Genomic DNA, 18,904 nt, shown 5'->3' on the forward strand with positions numbered 1-18,904 from the left:
GTCTTAATTACTGAACAAGGACGCATTAACATTCTGACTTCAGCAGCCCAGTCACCGGGTGAGATATAAATAAGATGCAGTGACAGAGCGTAGATGTAAGAACTACTTCGTGTTTCAGTTGTCACGGAGTTCCCGACTTCGCTGTGAACTGAGGTCAGGTTCCTGTAAAACCAAAGCTCTAACGTCAACTGAAGTATACACAAGGGCAAAACACTGAAAGTTGTTGTTGTAAAGCAAAAACATAATGAAGAAGGCACTGCTACTGACCATAGCTATTGTTATTATAGCGTTTCTCATACGAAATTCGGAAGTGTGCCACCCGGCAGCGGTCATTATCCCCGTGATGACCGCGATAACAACGATCGCCGTGGTCTCCATCGCGGCAGCAGCGAATCAGAATTGGAAAAAGGGAGGAGGGCGGCCACCCCCTGGTACTCCTGACCACCCCCCCTACGTACTGACATGCCCCCCTGATAGGTTCTACACGGCATCACGAGGGCGAACCACCGCTTACACGTCTGCTGAGTTTGTAAGGGCAACGTATGGGAGTCCGCCGGAACGCGTCCAAGGGCCAGAGCTTGGCGGAGCGCTAGCAGAGGGTATGCAAACGTTTATTTGTCCTTAAAAATCGAATTCATAATGTAAAATCCAGCAAGAACGGATTGTAATAGTAATTATTTATTTCCACAATTTAATTTTGGATATGTCAATGGATCCAATGACGCATAGTACGTAATTAAAAATAGTTGTCATTTTCCAAGTTTGGTATTTTACATGTATCACATTACCACAATAATCAAAAACATTTGAAACTGATAATGGCATAGTACGAAAGCTAGCTAGCTCTTAACGAAAGAAATGAACATCGTATCAAGTATCATCGTTGCAGTATTTTTATAGTGAATTTTGAATTATATCTATCACTTATCAAATAATCTAGAAGAGCTGTAGGGTTAAAAACATCAAACCGGAACTTATGTTTAGCAAACACATAAAGCTAAAAAAACTACTGTACAACCTGATCGCTATGTTACAATGTACATCAACCGAAAATAATTAAAGACAATTCTAAAATGGACCATATCTCGAACAACCAGTCTTAAGATAATGTACTTTTTAGCTATTTATTTACAAAAAAAACTTTGCAATATTCTACACATAGCGACTGAACAATACACATGTATCCGCATTCTCAGACCATTGTCGAGTCAGGAAATTTTTACTTTAAAATAGAAAACACAAAAGCATTTCAAGAAAAACATAGCAATCCCACGCAAGCCTCATGAAATTAAAAACGCACCTATAAATATGTATGACTGAAATGTAAAATTCATAACAGACTGATAAATTGTTTCTGTAAGAAATATTACAATTATTTTTACATGTATGTTTGGTTGATAACTAGACATAGACAGTCAAATCAAAATTACGTTACATACAGAGTAGAAATGCTATTATGCAGCAATGTAGCAGGGTGAATATCAGACAGAACATACCTAAACACAATATAGCATGGGTAAATTGCGGGGAAAATGGCCTACCTCTTTTGAATCAATGTTCCAGGTAATTTCAACACCAGTCCTTTAATACCTCTACTCACATAATTTGCTACCCTGACAAAGCATCTTATATTCAAGATCGTTCTAAAATGCAGACTGAAAAAATTGTACCTCAATGTGATCTTTTTTGCAATAATTTTGTGAGTAATTCTGTAATTAAAATTGCGAGCTTTAAATTAAGATTAATACAAAAGTATTGCCCGTTTCCCCTTAATGATCAGTTTGGAGTGACCGTATTTCTCATTATTTCAGGGGTCTACAAAATTGTTTACCGCGGAAACGATGCCCAGGGCAAACCTCACGACTGCAGCTTTACCGTCACCGTCAGTGTGACAAGGTGTCCAAGCAACATGACAGCCCCTGAACACGGGGAAATGGAATGCGATCCGCCTGGAAACATCTATGGAACACAGTGTAACTTCCGGTGCTCAAAACAAGGCTATGCCCTGGTGATACCCGGTGAAACCCGAGATATATCAACAGCCAGAACAGAGTGTACTGCAAATGGGACTTGGTCTGAGAACATATCTCCAGTGTGTGTCCATCGTTGTCCAGATATCCCGCCGCCGGGCAACGGGTATGTGTCATGCACAGGGAACAATAAGATCATATGTAGAGCGTACTGTAATCCTGGTTACGACAACGCCATGTTTTATCAAACGGACCGGGGGTTCTACTGGTGCAGCACTGACGACGGGGTTTGGAAACCATCCCTTACCATACCGCCGTGTTCCAAAATGCCGGACGATTTTCTTGGACTTTTCCATACAAGCACATTTAACGTGAGTTGTAATGATAATAGCTCCCTTGCAAAACTAAAAGAGAGTATGATTGCTGAACTACCGACTTTCCTGAAGGATGAATACCAAGACGTCATAGAAAATTTTACTGTGCGCATCAATTGTTCCAAAAATGAAAGGAAAAAGAGAAGTCTTCAAGAACTTGTTGAACACCAGCGCATTAATGACAGCGTCCTTGGAGGTACCGGAGAGGGCACTGCCCAGGTTACCATTGAGGTCTTGGTGAAAAGAATTCCTACTGCGTCTGGTTTTGAACGCCGCCAAACTCTTTACGGGATATTTTCCGCCCTTAACAGAGCCACAGAAACAGCGTCGAGCAATGTCGGTATTTCTAAGATATCTAGATCCAAGTATGGTATTGATATTCAATGCAAAGAAGGCACTGTGAAAAGTGACATTAATCTCGCATGCATCGCGTGTCCACAAGGAACTTATTACAACTCGACTTCGAAAGTGTGCACGCTCTGCCCCCTTGGCTCGTATCAAAATGAAAGCGGGCAGACGTCATGTAAAACTTGCCCGAACGGAGAGACAACGCTCTTGACAGGGTCCAAACAATATGATGATTGTATTACACGTCGCATTTGGGGGGCTTGGACAGCGTGGGGCGAGTGCAGTGTCACGTGCGGTGGTGGGCATAAAATGAGGACCAGAAGTTGCGTGGCAGATGCGGAATTCTGTCCGACACCCGGTCAGGTCGAGAAGAAACCATGTAATACAGAGTTATGTCGCTCTTGTGTCCCTTTAGTCGCCCCAAATAACTCCGCCCTGCAGTGCCAGAAGGAAAATGACGCCACCACATGCAGTCTGACGTGCGCTGATGGTTATGCCTTCAGCAGTCCAGTTTTGGAGAAGTACACGTGTGGTCCTCTCACAGCGTTCCTGTGGCCACATCAAACCACAGATAACCCTAATGGCACCCTGCCCAACTGTGCTGAGCTAAAGGAAAATGACTTGCAATTTTATCTACAAACAGAGTTTCCATTGCCAAGGCCAATAAGTTGCGATTCTCCAGAATATTCCGACGCAGCTGAACAAATAAAGACCCATTTTGATACATTCGTAGGGTCATCAATTTGCCACCAGGCTCAATTGTGTAGTTTCCAGCCCCCGAAAATCATTGAATGTATAGTAGCTCCTGATAATGCAACTTCAAAGTTGACGGTGGGATCTCACGGAAAATACCTCGGAACTGACGTGAAGTCACGCGAGGCAAAGCAAGTGTACGACGAAATGGTCAAACTTGGTCAAGATTTCAAATCAAAGGTTGAAAATGGGGAGATCGGTATCATTATTGACGGCCAATTCATTCCGCCTGATATCTCGTCAACACAGGCCACAGGGGGGCGCGGTTGTCCATTGGGGTCCATTTTCACCTCCGACTTTTCAGCGTGTGTTGAGTGTCAGCCAGGCACTTTTTACATGGATCCAAAACAATGCTTTCTTTGTGACATTGGATTCTATCAACCGAATCAAGGGCAGTTGGATTGCATTCAGTGCCCCAGTGATACTTCAACTAAGACTCGAGGTGCCTCTAGCATCTCTGAATGCCTACCAATAAAGGCTTGTGTGGATCCCGGTGTTCCTCAACACGGGGAGAGATATGGGGATGAGTTCAACCCAGGTAGAACCGTGTACTTCAAATGTGACGATGGCTTCAGAATGGTGGGTAAACCATCTTTAAAATGCAAGGACAGTGGAGATTGGAGTGGAAGTACTCCTAGATGTGCCAGAGGTGTTGCGCTGTCTTGCGGTTTTGAAGAAGATGATTTGTGCGGTTTTAGAACGGAACAGATTCGGGGAAATGCAGACTGGACGAGAACATCGAACTTGGACTTTCCAAGAGAGGGTGATGGCATCCCCTTGGTCAATGACCCTGCACCAACACCCAGAGGCAAATATTTTCTTTATTTAAACTATTCTGGAGAGGACAGTTCTGATACACTCTCAGCGAGAGCTAGATCCCCTATCGTAGAAAGGAGCAGTTCTCAGTGCTTGGAATTCCATTTCAGTGCTGGGGTAAAGACACACTGTGCTAAAAAGCAAAAAGCTCCCCCTTCTTTGTCCATCAAAGTACAAGACTGGGTGTCCAAAAACCAAACTGAACTTTGGAAATACAAAGCTAGCACATTTATATCCTGGAGGACGATGGTCATTCCCCTACCCCAGTCGTTTGAAGCCTACCAAGTCCAAATTGAGGGGTCACTTTCAAATGACCCACAAATGTTTTTAGCAGTAGATGACGTCATCGTTCGAGCCTGTACTCAAGATGATGACACTTCTGGAGCTGTGAGTGGACGATCTGGTGACGTCATCAGTAGCTGTAACTTTGATTGGTCGTTCTGCTCTTGGAAAGACTCACAATATTGGAAAATAGTGAGTTCCGATCCACACAGCCCCCAGAGGAAAATCTATGCAGCCCTAACCAATCAAGAAACCCGTTCAACTTTTGTGGCATCTAATCTGGTGTCAGAAAATATCACTGGCAACTCTGATTTCATGTGTATACGGTTTAAATACATCGTTCACTCGTTTTCACGCCTTACACTTTTGGTCCGTATGCGAAAGGGGCCTAACTCATATTGGTCCTTTTACGTATGGTCGGACTGTATACTCACCATGAATTGGCAGTTGGGACCGAACAGTGTCACCCCCTGGCGGGAGGCAGAGGTGACTATACGATCACCCGGCCAGGCCTTCCAGTTAGTTTTTTCTGGAGTTTTGTTTGATTGGAACCCGCGACTGCACGAGATCGGACTGGATGATGTGACCGTCAGTCTTGGAGCCTGTGTTTGAGAGCAATTTGACCGTGTAAATCAACGAACATAGTTCTTTTTCTTTATAAAGTGGACCTTTTTATCCCATATGCTGACTCAAATTGCGAAATGGCAAAGGGTCATGGTTTGATTCAGAGTAGACCTTTGCCAGTCGAAAGGGCAATTCTTTCGACCCCTCCCCCCAAATCCCTGTCTACGGGCCTGTACATACAAAGGGTTCTCCACATGGTAGATTATTTGATTAATTCCTTTTTGATCTATTAGGTTGCATGTTGAATGTACGTAAGATATGGGCCGAGAACATTGTATACGGAATTTGATTTCATATTCTCTGTAGTTTCATTTGAGCATCTTTGCATTACTTTTGATTAATAGCTTTCTTTTCTTTTTTTGAATTAAATATATAGACAATAAATCTCATTTAAAAGCCTTTAACGTTTTAGATTATCTGCAACTGGGTGTTTTGTCGTTATGAATTGACGAATACATCTTTTGGTAGGAGTCACGTAAGAAACAAACCAAAAAACAAAGTTTAATTTAATTGTCATTTGGCGCTTTATCATACTTTTATTCTCTTACAGTTATGACATCACAGCAAATATAATGTACAGGGCAAATTTGTCAAACAGCCGTAGCGTAATCTATTTTTCAACCTGCCTGCTTTGCATCATGCGTTTAAATTGACCTGAATTTATGCTATGATAAAGTCATCTACGTATTTGATTTAAGTAAGGTGGATATCGAAAACGTGTTTACTCTGATGTGAAAAGACATTATTAAAAAAAAACTGATACAGAACAAAATGAGGTCCGTATTGGAAAAAAATTAAACGGCACTTCTCCGTTGTAAAAAGACAGAAACTCTACTTGGAAGGTTTTGTAAGATGACTATCTCATGGCAAGGCTTAATGATCTGTTACCGTTGCCAAATACAATGTGTTTGGATGCCTATTGTATAGGTACTCTGCTGAGAAGGACAAGGTTTGTTTAGGCAGATTATTGCGCTTTTGTAGTGATAAAGTTATTTTAAGTCAAACTTCTTCAAAAATGAGGGGCGTTATTGATTTACAGTCTCTCCCTGTTCCTGGTCTGGCTCCTCGTCACGTTGCTTTATTCCTGTGTAGATGAGAAGGTTTGTCGTATCCTGCTCTAAGCTCTCAAGTATTTTGGCAATCTCTTGTTTCATTACGTTGGCACAAGAACTGTCTATGCTCTCCATAATATTTAAATTTGGAAGGAGAAAATGAGGACATGACATCCCTTGCAGACATTGCTGTAACAGTCCGAGAAACATGAAGAAACATTCAGGGAATGTTTTAATTTTGGCAGCGTGTTTCTTAAACTGCCAAAACATTAATGTTCTCAGAACGTGCTGATTTAACGGTTTCCAGCTGTTTTGGACCTCGCCATTTGCTATCATGAGCTGTAAAACACGTATCACGGTGGCAGGAGCACCTACCCCGCCGCGAAATGAACAAATTGTCTTGAAGAAATGATCCTCTACCGGGGCAAAGCAGAATTTCCACAGTCTCGAACATTTCACGGGATTTCGCGAGACGTTAGCATGGCATCTTGAATTCTGAAGCGTTTTGCTTAAAGAGACTGGTCTTGCTTCCAGATACCACATACTTGCGCCATCTGACATTGCATCGTCTATGTCAGCTAAACATTGTCTGCCTAGTTCACAGTAGGGTTTTTGTTTTGGAAGGGGTTGCTGTATTGTGGCGCCTTGCGGCCAGTTATACCCTTTACAGGCTATTACGATATTCACAGTCAGTTCTTTCTTCTCTTCTTTTTCTTCTTCTTCATCGCTGTCGCTCTCTTTGGACTTCGATGTGGTGTTGTTTTTATCTTCCCCCTCTTTCTCTTCTTTCTCGTCTGTGAGAATCTTAAGCACAAGGCTCGGCTTGGTTTCTATCATAAGAACCTTTTTCATGTCCTTGTCGCCCTTGTCTTGGAGATATTGAAGGGCATCCTTAATGGCTGAAAAAAAAACGATTTGAATTGGAAAAATAATAATCTTTAATCTACGTCTATCCATTTCAATATAATAATCTAATACCTTTACTGCACTGTCACTATGAATGTATGTCTTTCGAATGCCGTTCAAAAATAGTGATTTTTAAGTTTCATATAATGTAAATTCAAGACTCTCTACCAGTCACCAATATTAATGTCGAATCAGACTAATGTATGAAAAAATACAGAAAAAAAAGGTAAAGTTTAAGACTGAATATACCTTTCGCAAAGAAGGGATAAATGGCTCCGGGCATGAGGAACCCGTCTCCATCAATGCAGTCCTGCCACGCAGTCCTCACCGAGATCTTCTCTCCCCTCGTAAAGCGTTCATTCACACAGAAGAACGCATAGCCAGGCGGTACGTCATGATTTAGGCCGGAGATTGGCTGGAAAGAAAAACCACAGTTGCTGCTTTATTGATTTGAGAAGATTTTCACATACATGTCCTCAATAAAAATCAATTAAAATCAGGCGTAGGGTGAGAGGCCAAACTTAAAAATTACTCAACTTACTATGAAAAATGACAACCTTGGTCTCAAAATCAATTAAACGGCATGTACTAAAAAAAAAAAAAAAAAAAACAGGCAAAACCCTCAGTAATGTGTAATAAAAAGGGGCGACCTTCAAAAACCTTTTTACACTATTTTGGATCAATTTTTATCGACACCATTTCAGCTCTGTTTATTGTGATAAGATTGGATACAGTTTCCGACACGTTATAGACGGTAGTTGTTAAAAAATCCATGAGGCCATTGATGAACTTTGAGTAGAAATACTTTAGCTTTTGTATCCATCAATTTTCTGCTCAACAATCTATTTTCATATTTAGCTGTTTTAACAATTTCACGAAACGTAGGCATAAAATATGGGTCCAAACTAATACTTTTTATCTATTATGTTCAGGTCAATTAAAAGAATTTGAAGACTGCATGAACATGAAAACCAGCACGAATTTTAGAGCAAGTGGCAACAACATTAATTCTATGACTCGGAGAAAAGGAAAGTCAAGAAAACGTTTGCTAACAATGGTTAGATCTGTATTATATCCCATCAAACGCTCACCTGAAAACTTCCTGGGATTTCAAATCCTTTAACAAACATGCGACAATCGAACGTATCCACGTCCAGTGCTTGGTAAGTTTCGACCTGGGTTGCCAGTCCCGGGTCTTCAAAATAGGCGTTACATCTCCTGTTTCCACGCCATGCAACGGTCAGTAGTCGGTTGGTTATGGCCTGTACCTTCTCGAAGTTGCGACGTTCCTGGCGTTCTAGTTCTGGGACTTTTTCACTGACAATCTGGTCCAAGTAGACGTTGAGCTCAATCTGCCGCTTTTCTGCTCGAACTTTTGGCGTAGTCTGGGTGACAGTAGTGTTGCCTGAAAAGAAAAATTATCAAATGAATAAATAACACAAATATTCTAGAGTGTCCAGGTACATGTAGGCATTGTACATGTAGTGGTTGAGCTCAATCTGCCGCTTTTCTGCTCGAACATTTGGAGATGTCTGGGTGACTGTGCTGTGACATAAAGGAAAAATTATCGTATGCATAAATAACAGAAATGTTATGCTATGGGAGAGGGTGCAAAGTTCCACATAGCTTAAATTAGCTAACTTAAATCACGGGCGAATAAAACGATATAAGTTTAACCAAACAAAACAAAACAAAAAAAAATTCACCAATTCACAAATCAACTATTTATCTTCCTAACCGTACCAAGAAGACTCTGCATTAACTGCGTCCAGTAACCATGGAGACGCTCCTGGTGCCGCACCTGAGATATCGCAGCTGATCTGAATATGAAACTTCCACCACGCCCGCTCGATTTCCGCGAACTAGGCGAGTCAGATGCCCTCCGAGACGCAATCATTATAAAGCTGTTATATAAATATCATGGGATATCTTAGTTCAAAGAATCCTACTGTATTTACACCTTTCTTCGCATAGTGGTTACAAGTGTTTATGCTGATATGGCCACGGTGATTTCTTTACCTCATATAAATATGCACATAATCATTACTTTATTGACTAATCTTCTGTCTTACTCCAACCAGCCTTACCATGTTACGTGGACGTGGCCTTTGACTGATGATCTTTAAATCGTTTTCTTCATTGATTACTAATAAGTTATTTATAATTCCATTTATGTGAGTTATTGGCCTCTACTCGTTTCTATAACCCGAAAAAAATATTGTGTCCCTTCGTCAGGTAAAATCTATGCATTTATCATAGGGACTTACCATGTAAAAGCACAGGTTACAGAAATGCTTGTTTTTTGCAGACTTTTGATTAAACTTGTACAAGCAATACGACGTAAGGCCTATTCACATATTGCTTTTTAGACTGCCTACAATATTTAACACATGTGCTTAAAAAAACGAGCATAAAGAAAGAGGGGTATTTGTCAGAGGTAAAAAACAACAAGGCACATTATTTTCACCCATTTTATAAACATCGCGAGCAGACCAAAGCAGGAAGCGTGCGCATGCGAAGTGCTGCTCGACTGTTGGGTAGTTGCTAGGGGGCAAGTCTGCAGCGCTGAAGACCGACGTCATTGCAGCTCATTCATTTAAAACGGAATCGATTACCAATTGCGGTGACTGGTGACAGAGTGTTATAACCGATGAACTGCTAATATTTGATTAACATTTAGTTCATGAATATAGCATTTAGGACATTTTTAAAGCAAGCGGTAATCGATTGCATAAAAAACGACTAATAGGCATAGTTGTATGTTCCACAAAGCGTTCAGTTTTTACGTGCTAGGGACCTTTCCAATAGCCGTACCTAACTCTAACATGCATTTTATGTAAATGCGACAGGCTTCTATCATTTTAAATGAAACTGAGAATATTTGAAGACATTTATTATGTTTCAGCAAAATAAATCTTGAGGGTTTTGATAGGCCTATATCATACATAAGATGAAGAACTACGGGTAAGGTAATGCAATTATTGCAAATACATCACATTAGTACCCTGAGTACACATTAGCGACTTACTGTTGAAACCGGACGAATACCCATTATTTTATACCGTAAATATCACCTTGAATGGACTCTTTGTATTGTTTTGAAAATAACTTTTCCATTGTATTTACAATTAAACGAAATAATTAGAACTTGGTTAAGACCCGACTTTCCACTAAGTATGTTTTTCGATTGAAATGAGAGATCCATGTACGATCTCATTTGCAAGTGGCCGTATATTAAGATTATGCAAATGAATCTTGAAAAAAAAGACATTACATGTTACTGACGCTAAGTGAATATTTCAAGGTACATGCATTGTAATTTAGTCTCATTTCTTCCGGAACATGAATGACACACATATCAAAACAACCCAATCTCATACCATCAGTTATCACCAAAGTAAGTGGCGGATCGAATTCGACCAATTAATGTTAAATCACCAAGGTCTTACGCGTCATGAGCTAATTCCATTAGCATAGGACACCATGCTGCACTTTCTTTTCTTTAAAAAACTGCAATCTTACATACGATTACAAATGTTATGTTTTCTAGAACCTTAAATCCACGCCTTACAACATTATCCATCTTTACTTATTTTTTTAAAATAACAAACATCTATGAATGAATACTGAGAAAACCACAAAACCTTACGGAAACACTGGGGGAAAATTAGATCGCTATACACAATACATTGGCATAGGCTGAATTTTACATTTTCACCAACGTTTAAAAGCCCTACTTACTTTGGTCGCAGAAGCTAAATCTCGAACTAGGCCGGTCAGAGTTACGGGTAGGTGGTCGCGACATGGCGTGAAAAGTGACCGCTGTTCCTTTTTGGCTTCAGCAACTAATTCCTGGCTATCTGCGATGACTTGTGTCCCGTGTTTGGGTTGCAAGCCAGATGCCGGGTTACCGGTGTGAACATTAAGGTTGTAGTTTAAGCGTAGTCAACCGAAAGTTTTCTTATCTTATCGAATTCTCCCGTAAGCTCCCGATTAGCCTATTCAACTTTTTCACGTTCGGCCAATCAATACAATGCAAATGAAAACAGAAGGGTAGTAATTGCTTACAAAGATTTTGAAAGGGCAGGCATTTCGATTTCGTCACCCGACATCGTGTGAAACGAGCACTTCAATGCGAAGTTATTTGGGAAGAAAACACTTCAATCGCTCTTGATTTCACCAGCCTTAGTATTGAGTCTCTACTGTCAACATTTTTTGTAACGCGATGGGAAATTACCATCTTAACGGGATCATTACTAAATAATACAGAGTTCAAATATTGTTTGTTTTCTTACTTCAAGCTATACGACGAATAAGAGAGCCCACAATACTCCGGATCCCAATATCTATGTATCGACTTCACTTTTTGTACTTGTATTTGTTGCAAATAAACTTGCTCTTAGAAACAGAAAATAGAAAAAGGATTGTGATAGAAGTTTTTACAGCATATCGGACAAATGTCACTTGTACAAAGTAATGGAGAACAGACTACGGTTCTTAGCGGACTACAATTCCTGTCGCACTCGTATTTTTACAATCAAAGCCAGTTGGTTAACAAATTTCGAATTCGACATGCGGCAGGCTGCAAAAATTCATTTTGGTTTATGGACATTTTTTTCACTTTGTTCAGGTCTTATATGCTGTAGTGCAACTATAAAAGAAAAGCGTTTTCCTTAAACACTTTTTTTCATAAGACTGTTCATGTTTTTTTTTTTAATATTTAATTTTGTTTTAGGTTCAACTACGTGAAGGTCTATCGATTACATTAAAATAAAGGACCATTGCGGTAGTTGAGCAAGTATCCCTCGATACGACCTACACTTCGGGTGATTCCGTATTTCATCATTTACCAGCCGAGTTGTCCCGAATGCCGTTATTTGCCATTATAGGGCACCTGTATGACACATTGTCATCTATGGGAAATGCAATATATTTCTTTTAAGGATTACATTAAAAAAATAAATGCTCAAAATAAAAATCAACATCTTTCATTTAGATTTGCCTATTAGTGCACTATAAAGAAGGTGCGGATCCATGATTATTTGAAGGGGGGGGGGGGGGGTCTGCAGATGCGAAGCCAACCCCCCTTGTACCGCGGGCCCCAAAAAATTTTGGTATTTTAGAGGGCAAACGCTGCCATTTGGTGCATGTGTGCATTTTAGAATTTAGAACTTCAGCTAGTCATAATCCTAATTTCAAGAGGAGACCATTGGTGTGTTTTTATTTTTCAGAAATCGAAGGGGGGGGGGGGGGGTCAGGACTCCCCTGACACCCCCTAAATCCTCCACCGAAAAAGCAAGGTAGACAATTTCAACAGAATAGGTGTTACTCTATCCCAAAACCCAACGATCAATCAAATTGGTTAACTACCAAACGATATACGTGCCATTGTTCGTTTTACATTTCTTGAATCATTTTTCATTTTAATGGAATTTTTTTTATCGATTCCCTTTATTTCAATTGAAAAAAAAACTACTTCCTTCACAGAGGGGCATTAAGGATAGATTTATATCCACCAAAATATCAGCAAATACCTTGGCAAAACTAATTTTTCAAAAAGAATCCTCGAGCATGACAAAAAAAAGATCTACAGCGTTCGATTTTTAGAATAAAACTCCTGTCCGACAGTGGGGTGCGACAAAATACGTACCAAGTAAACCACGAATAAGACCTTTCCAATGCCCATCGCGTCTTTTCTCTGCTTCTTGAGCCTCCTCCTCGGCCGATTTCTTCCTCCACCAAGGGGAAGGGGATCCGGCGGCACTTCTGGCTTGTCTGATAGCGCGTGCACTCACACTGCTGCGTTTCCTGCTGCCGTAAGCAGGGGCGCTGACAGCACGTTGGGACATTATTAATGTGATGTTCAAGTTAGATTTTCACAGTTATTTACTGGTTATATCTCCAACGCAGTACCGTTTTTTCCGGTCTGGTCAGTCCAGTGAGTTAGCCAGTCAACTTCTTGGTGTTTCACTCGCACATCAGCATTCAAATTGCAGTGTACATAGCGTTTGTAAAAATAACTGAAATATTTCATGGTTTCATAGCTGCTCTCTTGTTCCTCTTTATAACCGCGAGTCTGTAGCTCTCTGCCTTCTGCTCAAATCAGAGCCGCATCGACTTTACTTATTTAGAAGCAACTTCCAATTTCGTAAATGAATTCACACAAGCAATTTAATCTACAACAAATTATAGAAGCGTCTTTTAATCCTCCCAATATGTTTTGGATAACGTCTAAATAACGTGTGCTCCAAGCAAACCACCTCGCCGGCCACAGGTGTACGGCCAAAAGACGGACTACGATTGTTTGTATCGTATATAGTTCAAGTTACATCAACTATTCACAAAGCACAAAATAAAGCACGACAAACTATGGTTAAGAGAGCAAAATCCCATGTTTGTAGCGTAAAATTTTCAATTGTATGGTCAGTCGGTATTATGCTCTGTCGGTAAAACGAAACAATGATATGTAATGAAAATATTGTTGAAGCATGTTTGCTTTATAACAGTCATGTGCACGTCGCTGTGTACATTTTCATGGTTCATATAGGCCTACGATACAGTCTTGAGTCTTTTTTCATTGGAAATTTGATAGAAAGTAATGACGCAAAAATAAATAAACAAAGAAGTCAACTGTGAAAGAGAATGCGCAGCAACACAGAAAGCAAAGAATAAAAAGCTCACCGCGTTCACAAATGAGTGTGGAAAAGGTGCTGTAGATAAAACACGACCTCTTGAACATAAGAACCTGCATAGCGACAGTAAGCAGATTAAATCCAGATTAAGGCGTATACTATAGAATGAAATACAAAGACGAGGTCTATAGTATATTGGATAAAATCAAAGTTATGCAACATCCTTTATACATATTGTTTTGAACTTTTATACATCATTCTGAAGTTTTTTTTTTAAATTAAAAAGATCAAAAATCATGATTTATGTTATTTTTTTCTTCTGTAAGACCTCCACACATTACGCTTGAGAACGTAGCGAGATATATTTAGACATATTTATTTCCATAATATACAAAATATTTTATATATCATTATATATATATTTCAGACAAAACAGGGGGAAAGGGGGAATCTAATACATGGATTAAAAAAATCCTAACGCGGCTACTGTTCAACAAATGTCTGCCATGCAATTACCAGCACATACCAGCTCAGAATGCTGGTAGTTGCCTTACAGTTGCTTCTCTGTGGCAATGGGCACTGTGACAACAACAACAACAATGATATCGATAATTATGATAAAATACTTTTTCTTGTCTGGTGAATGACTGATTGAAAATGAATCTTACTTGCGTTATGGAAAATTAACATAATTCAGGATATTTCTTGGTCATAAGTTAAAACTGTCCATTTACAACGCAAAAGAAAAAAATCCTACACAGTTTTATGCCAACCAATTGCAAATGTTATGTCACTGTAGTTGGGCCATGTCAAATCAAAACCAAATAGATTTACATTAAAAACTTGACATTAAAATATGTCTATAGATAATCATATTTCTAAAAGTTGCCTGAATTATGAGACCTAGCATTTACATCGTTTAAAGCTTGTTAAGATTCATGACATTATGATTTTACAACCCATCAATTTAGGAAATTTATCTTTAATAAGAATATAAATACCCATTGGCTAAAACATTTGTTTTCATTGTTCATTTTGGTCTATTGAGGGTAAGGGGGTAGAAGTAGGGGTATGCTCAGACTTCCAATTACTAATTTTTCACAATTGCCCGTTATTTGCTATAGCTTGACATCTTTAAGTCCAATACTTTTAAATTTCTCAGATCATTGGCCTTACCTCCATTTTCAGAGGGGGGCACCACCTGTAACTCTCTGCCGTCTATCCACGGCCTGGCCACCATATCCCACAACGTCCCCGCCTTGCTTTCTTGCTGCATGTCTCTAGCGGGTATTGAACAGGTAGTCTAAGTATCGAGATGATAGCCTGGAGGGACAGGCCTAAACAGCCCAAGTTTGCTGACACGAGAGCGTTAACGGCGGTGAGCGGTTTTAAGTTTCACGTAGCAACACTGCTGATAGATCACAGTCGGTAGGAAGGTTTTTTTCTCAAAACTTCGATGAACCTTGTGCGCTCACCTCAGATGGTCTACAGTCAGGATAATGATCCTGGGGGAAATTACTCCTGTTGAGCAAGATGACAGTCAGACTGTGCCTTAATGTCACAATTTCCCCCAAGTCTTCTTAATGTGGCCCGTCCGCATACAAGTAACTCCACGAGTTCCTATAGAAGCCACCAAACGGGTCAAAATAGGGCCGTAGCAAATGAGTTCAATATCCAATAAACTAGTGAAATATTATCATAAGTTTCATCTCCAGTTACATCAACACAGACGACTTTGATATTACGTACACCAGTCATATATCCACGAAACACAGCGATTTCATCTTTCAGTGGCCTTTTTCTGCGACCATTGCTTATTCAGCCTTCTGTTTATTCAACTCAATCTACAAATCCCGTCTTTTCTGTTTGCTTAGAATCAACTGTTCCCACTCGTTACCCTCAATACAAATGTAAAAACCATCATATTTTGATAGGCGCATTATCATAATCCACCCATAATATATTTTTCCGCACCCATGAGTCTTTTACCTAGTCTATTTTGTATATTTTAAGTGACAATTATGTTCTTTTTTCAGTATCGGTAAGTAGAATATAAGCATGTGAAGCACGCGTTGAATGTAAACAAAGAGGGTCAGTAGAATCGAAGTGATGGATACAATCAACATGCCGTTACTAAAAGCAACAAGCCTAGCGGGCTTGGCTTACGGAAAACTTATTAGGACAGGGTTTTAGCTTAAATCTTTTTCTAGAAATATTCTTATAATAAAGGTAAATGTTTGACAAAAATACAATTAGATTTTTATGATTCGATTTTCAAAAGAATGAAATTGTAAAAGGTATCTGCAATTTTGTTTTATTTCATTAGCTATTTTTGTATAATGAGCTTTCGTATAAAGGAATCATAATGAGTGAATTTCTCCGCTAACACAATTTGCGCGAGTCACTATGAATGTTACCCGTTTTTCTTCCGTGATTTTAGGGGGCGTTTTTCACTTTTTATACAGCACCATTAAGACATCACGATTTGCCTGCACGTCTCGCGAAGACGTTTACTGCACTCTGAATTTTTCCTGTTTTTTCTCCTACGATTGTTGGGGGCGTTTTTCACTTTTTATACAGCGTTATTACGATACCATAGTCCGGTTGCTTAGGGCAAAAAAATAGCCAAATCGTGACACGGCGGATAAAAGCACCAAATTTTGCATGTGAGTACCTTTTGACATACTAAATCAAATTAGAGCCGTAGCCCACGGAAAAAAATTACCGTTTGGCCAAAAAATCCAAAATGGCCGCCAATTTGTGAAATTCTGTAGAAATATACACATACCTATGTTGATTTTTATCAAATAAAGTATTTTCTCAATGTTTTCCACATCCTTATTACCCATATATTGTATATATGTCAGATAACAAACGAGTGGCCTTGGACTTTTTGAAAAATCCAAGATGGCCGCCGTATGGCATAGGAATACTAGAACATGTACAAGGGGTTTCAACTAATGCCAACAAGGAAGATGCATTGCCCACTAATTAATTTTGTTTCTGAGTGCCTTATAAGAGAAATAATATATTTGTGGTGAGTAACTAACCTTTATTCTCAGGCATTTCGAGAAAAATCCAAGATGGCCACCGTATCAAAGGAACACTATAGTATACACATAGGGCTTCTTCTGCCATGGAGATATAATATTAATTGATGAATTAGGTTTGTTTCTGACTATTTTCCACATCTTTTTAATCCACATAATATATATGTGATGAGAATGTTATGTGTATCCTTTCTGAAAACAAAACAAAACAAAATGGCTGCCATTATCCATAGAAGGTGGGGTTCAGTTAAAACCTGCGAGAGATAGGTTTCCATATAAAATGAAGCTAAATTCAGTTGTTTTTCTTTTATTATTATTATTATTATTATTATTATTATTATTATTATTATTATTATTATTATTATCCCATGATACATATCTGCTAGGTAATAAATGTCCATATCTGATCATTTTGGGGAAACCCAAGATGGCCTTCTTTTCCTCATAGGAAAGCTGTTGCATCGGACTTTATAGGCACTTCTAAGGCAAATCAGGGTAATCATGATATTTTGTCAAAATACTTTAGGGTACACACTTGTTACCCACCAGATAGATATCTCAAAGTCCAAAAAGAATGTAGGAAATACCGAGAAACAAAATTCATTTTCTATTGAATCCAATGTCTCTCTGGCACAAGTTGACTGTACTATTCCTACTGTGAATTGCAGCAATCTTGAATTTTCTCAAATACATAAGATGCACAGTTGCTATACACCAGATTTATACAGAGTAAGGTTAATAAGGGTGTCAACATGTTTGAACACCAAACGGCTTTATTTCATGTTGGAATCAATGTCTGAACTGTTCCATTAATTGACACCTATGTGCATTTGAATGATATATTCCTATGACAACTGGCAGCTATCTTGGGTTTTCTCCGAATAGTACTCAAGGATACATACACTTTCTACACACACAGAGTCTTTCTTAAGGATTAATAGGATATGAAAGGAAAAACATTCAAAAACGAAAGTTAACGACATTTAAATTGTACTCATTGTATCTCTGGCATTATTTGATTATGTGTACGAATATTCTAATGACAAAAGGCAGACATCTTGAATTTTTTTCAGAATACCCAAAGATACACATATGCTACAGACGAGGTAGACATCAAAGGGGTAATAGTAAATGGAATGAAAAACGTAAATTATTTTTAAAACAAACCCATGGTAATGTAATTGTATAATGAACCACATGCCTCTCTTGCAGCAATTGAATCCCACCCATTAGTATTCCTAAGTAAAATTGTAGTTATCTTGGATTTTCTCAGAATAACCAAGGATGCACACTATTTACACAACAGGTATATATCACGGGACTAATAAGGATGGGCAAAACTTGATAAACAAACACAAGTTCACCCTGGTAGTAGATGAAAAGCCATGGTATGCAGTTGTAATTCCAGCAGTATTCCTATGGCCAATGACGGCCATCTTGGATTTTCTCAAAATAATCAAATATGCTCATTTATTACCTGCTAGATATGTATCACAGTGTAATAATAATGTGTAGAACACTGAAAAAATAAACTGAATTTGATAGTGAGTCATGTTTTTCCTAGCTGGCATTAGTTCTTACCCTTTGTAATACTAGGTGAATTCCTATGACATATGGTGGCCATCTTGGATTTTCTCAAAATGCCCAAGAATACATGTTAGTTACACACCACATTCATATTGTGTGGGTGGAAAGGATGTGGAAAACACTCAGAAACAAACTAAATTTGATAGTGGAAAATTTATCTTTCCAGTTGCCATTAGTTGAATCCCCCGTATACTACAATTCCTGTGGCACATGGCAGCCATCTTGGATTTTCCAAAATGCCCTAGAACACTTCGTAGTTACTCACCACAAACATATTATGTGGGTAACAAAAATCTGAGAAACAGACTTATTTTGATAGTGGACAACGTATCTTTCTAGCTGGTATTATAGTTGTGCACTAGTATTCCTATGGCTGTTTCTATGGCATATGACAGCCATCTTGGATTTTTTCAAAAAGTCCAAGGGAATTTGTTTGCTATCTGACATATATGAATAAAATGGGTAATTAGGGTGTGGAAAACTCTTAGAAAATAATTTATTTAATAAAAA

At 39.0% G+C, this 18,904-nt stretch overlaps 2 protein-coding genes across 5 annotated transcripts; one reads left to right on the forward strand and one right to left on the reverse strand.

Moving 5' to 3' along the window:
• The first annotated feature begins 3 nt into the window (after window positions 1–3).
• LOC106155927 (uncharacterized) lies at window positions 4–5,566 on the forward strand. Its single transcript, XM_013530969.3, has 2 exons — window positions 4–599; window positions 1,812–5,566. Exons 1-2 carry the CDS (start codon window positions 245–247, stop codon window positions 5,153–5,155), a joined length of 3,699 nt encoding a protein of 1,232 aa, XP_013386423.2. The 5' UTR covers window positions 4–244; the 3' UTR covers window positions 5,156–5,566.
• A 117-nt stretch (window positions 5,567–5,683) lies between these two features.
• Window positions 5,684–15,784, reverse strand: LOC106155915 (uncharacterized). 4 transcript variants are annotated; one of them, XM_087008687.1, is made up of 4 exons: window positions 14,934–15,784; window positions 8,217–8,530; window positions 7,375–7,540; window positions 5,684–7,118 (listed from the first exon to the last, which is right to left on the reverse strand). In XM_087008687.1, exons 1-4 carry the CDS (start codon window positions 15,031–15,033, stop codon window positions 6,193–6,195), a joined length of 1,506 nt encoding a protein of 501 aa, XP_086864813.1. In that variant the 5' UTR covers window positions 15,034–15,784; the 3' UTR covers window positions 5,684–6,192. The 4 variants fall into 4 exon arrangements, with proteins under 4 accessions (XP_086864813.1, XP_086864812.1, XP_086864814.1 ...); XM_087008686.1 differs by lacking the exon at window positions 14,934–15,784 and adding an exon at window positions 12,776–13,061; XM_087008688.1 differs by lacking the exon at window positions 14,934–15,784 and adding an exon at window positions 10,867–11,248.
• Window positions 15,785–18,904: the final 3,120 nt, after the last annotated feature.

This window comes from Lingula anatina, chromosome 3 (assembly GCF_051362555.1).
Source record: "Lingula anatina isolate TDL-2025a chromosome 3, LinAna3.0, whole genome shotgun sequence".
Lineage (NCBI taxonomy): Eukaryota > Metazoa > Brachiopoda > Lingulata > Lingulida > Lingulidae > Lingula > Lingula anatina.

What these genes read in the sequence shown, in the direction of transcription:
- LOC106155927 (XM_013530969.3), top strand. Translation starts at nt 245, where the DNA reads ATGAAGAAGGCACTGCTACTGACCATAGCTATTGTTATTATAGCGTTT. An exon ending in TGGCGGAGCGCTAGCAGAGG is followed by an intron (nt 600 to 1,811) that starts GTATGCAAACGT and finishes TCATTATTTCAG; the next exon opens with GGGTCTACAAAATTGTTTAC.
- LOC106155915 (XM_087008686.1), bottom strand. Translation starts at nt 12,974, where the DNA reads ATGTCCCAACGTGCTGTCAGCGCCCCTGCTTACGGCAGCAGGAAACGC. An exon ending in TCTTATTCGTGGTTTACTTG is followed by an intron (nt 8,531 to 12,775) that starts GTACGTATTTTG and finishes TTTTCTTTTCAG; the next exon opens with GCAACACTACTGTCACCCAG. An exon ending in AAATCCCAGGAAGTTTTCAG is followed by an intron (nt 7,541 to 8,216) that starts GTGAGCGTTTGA and finishes TTTTCTTTCCAG; the next exon opens with CCAATCTCCGGCCTAAATCA.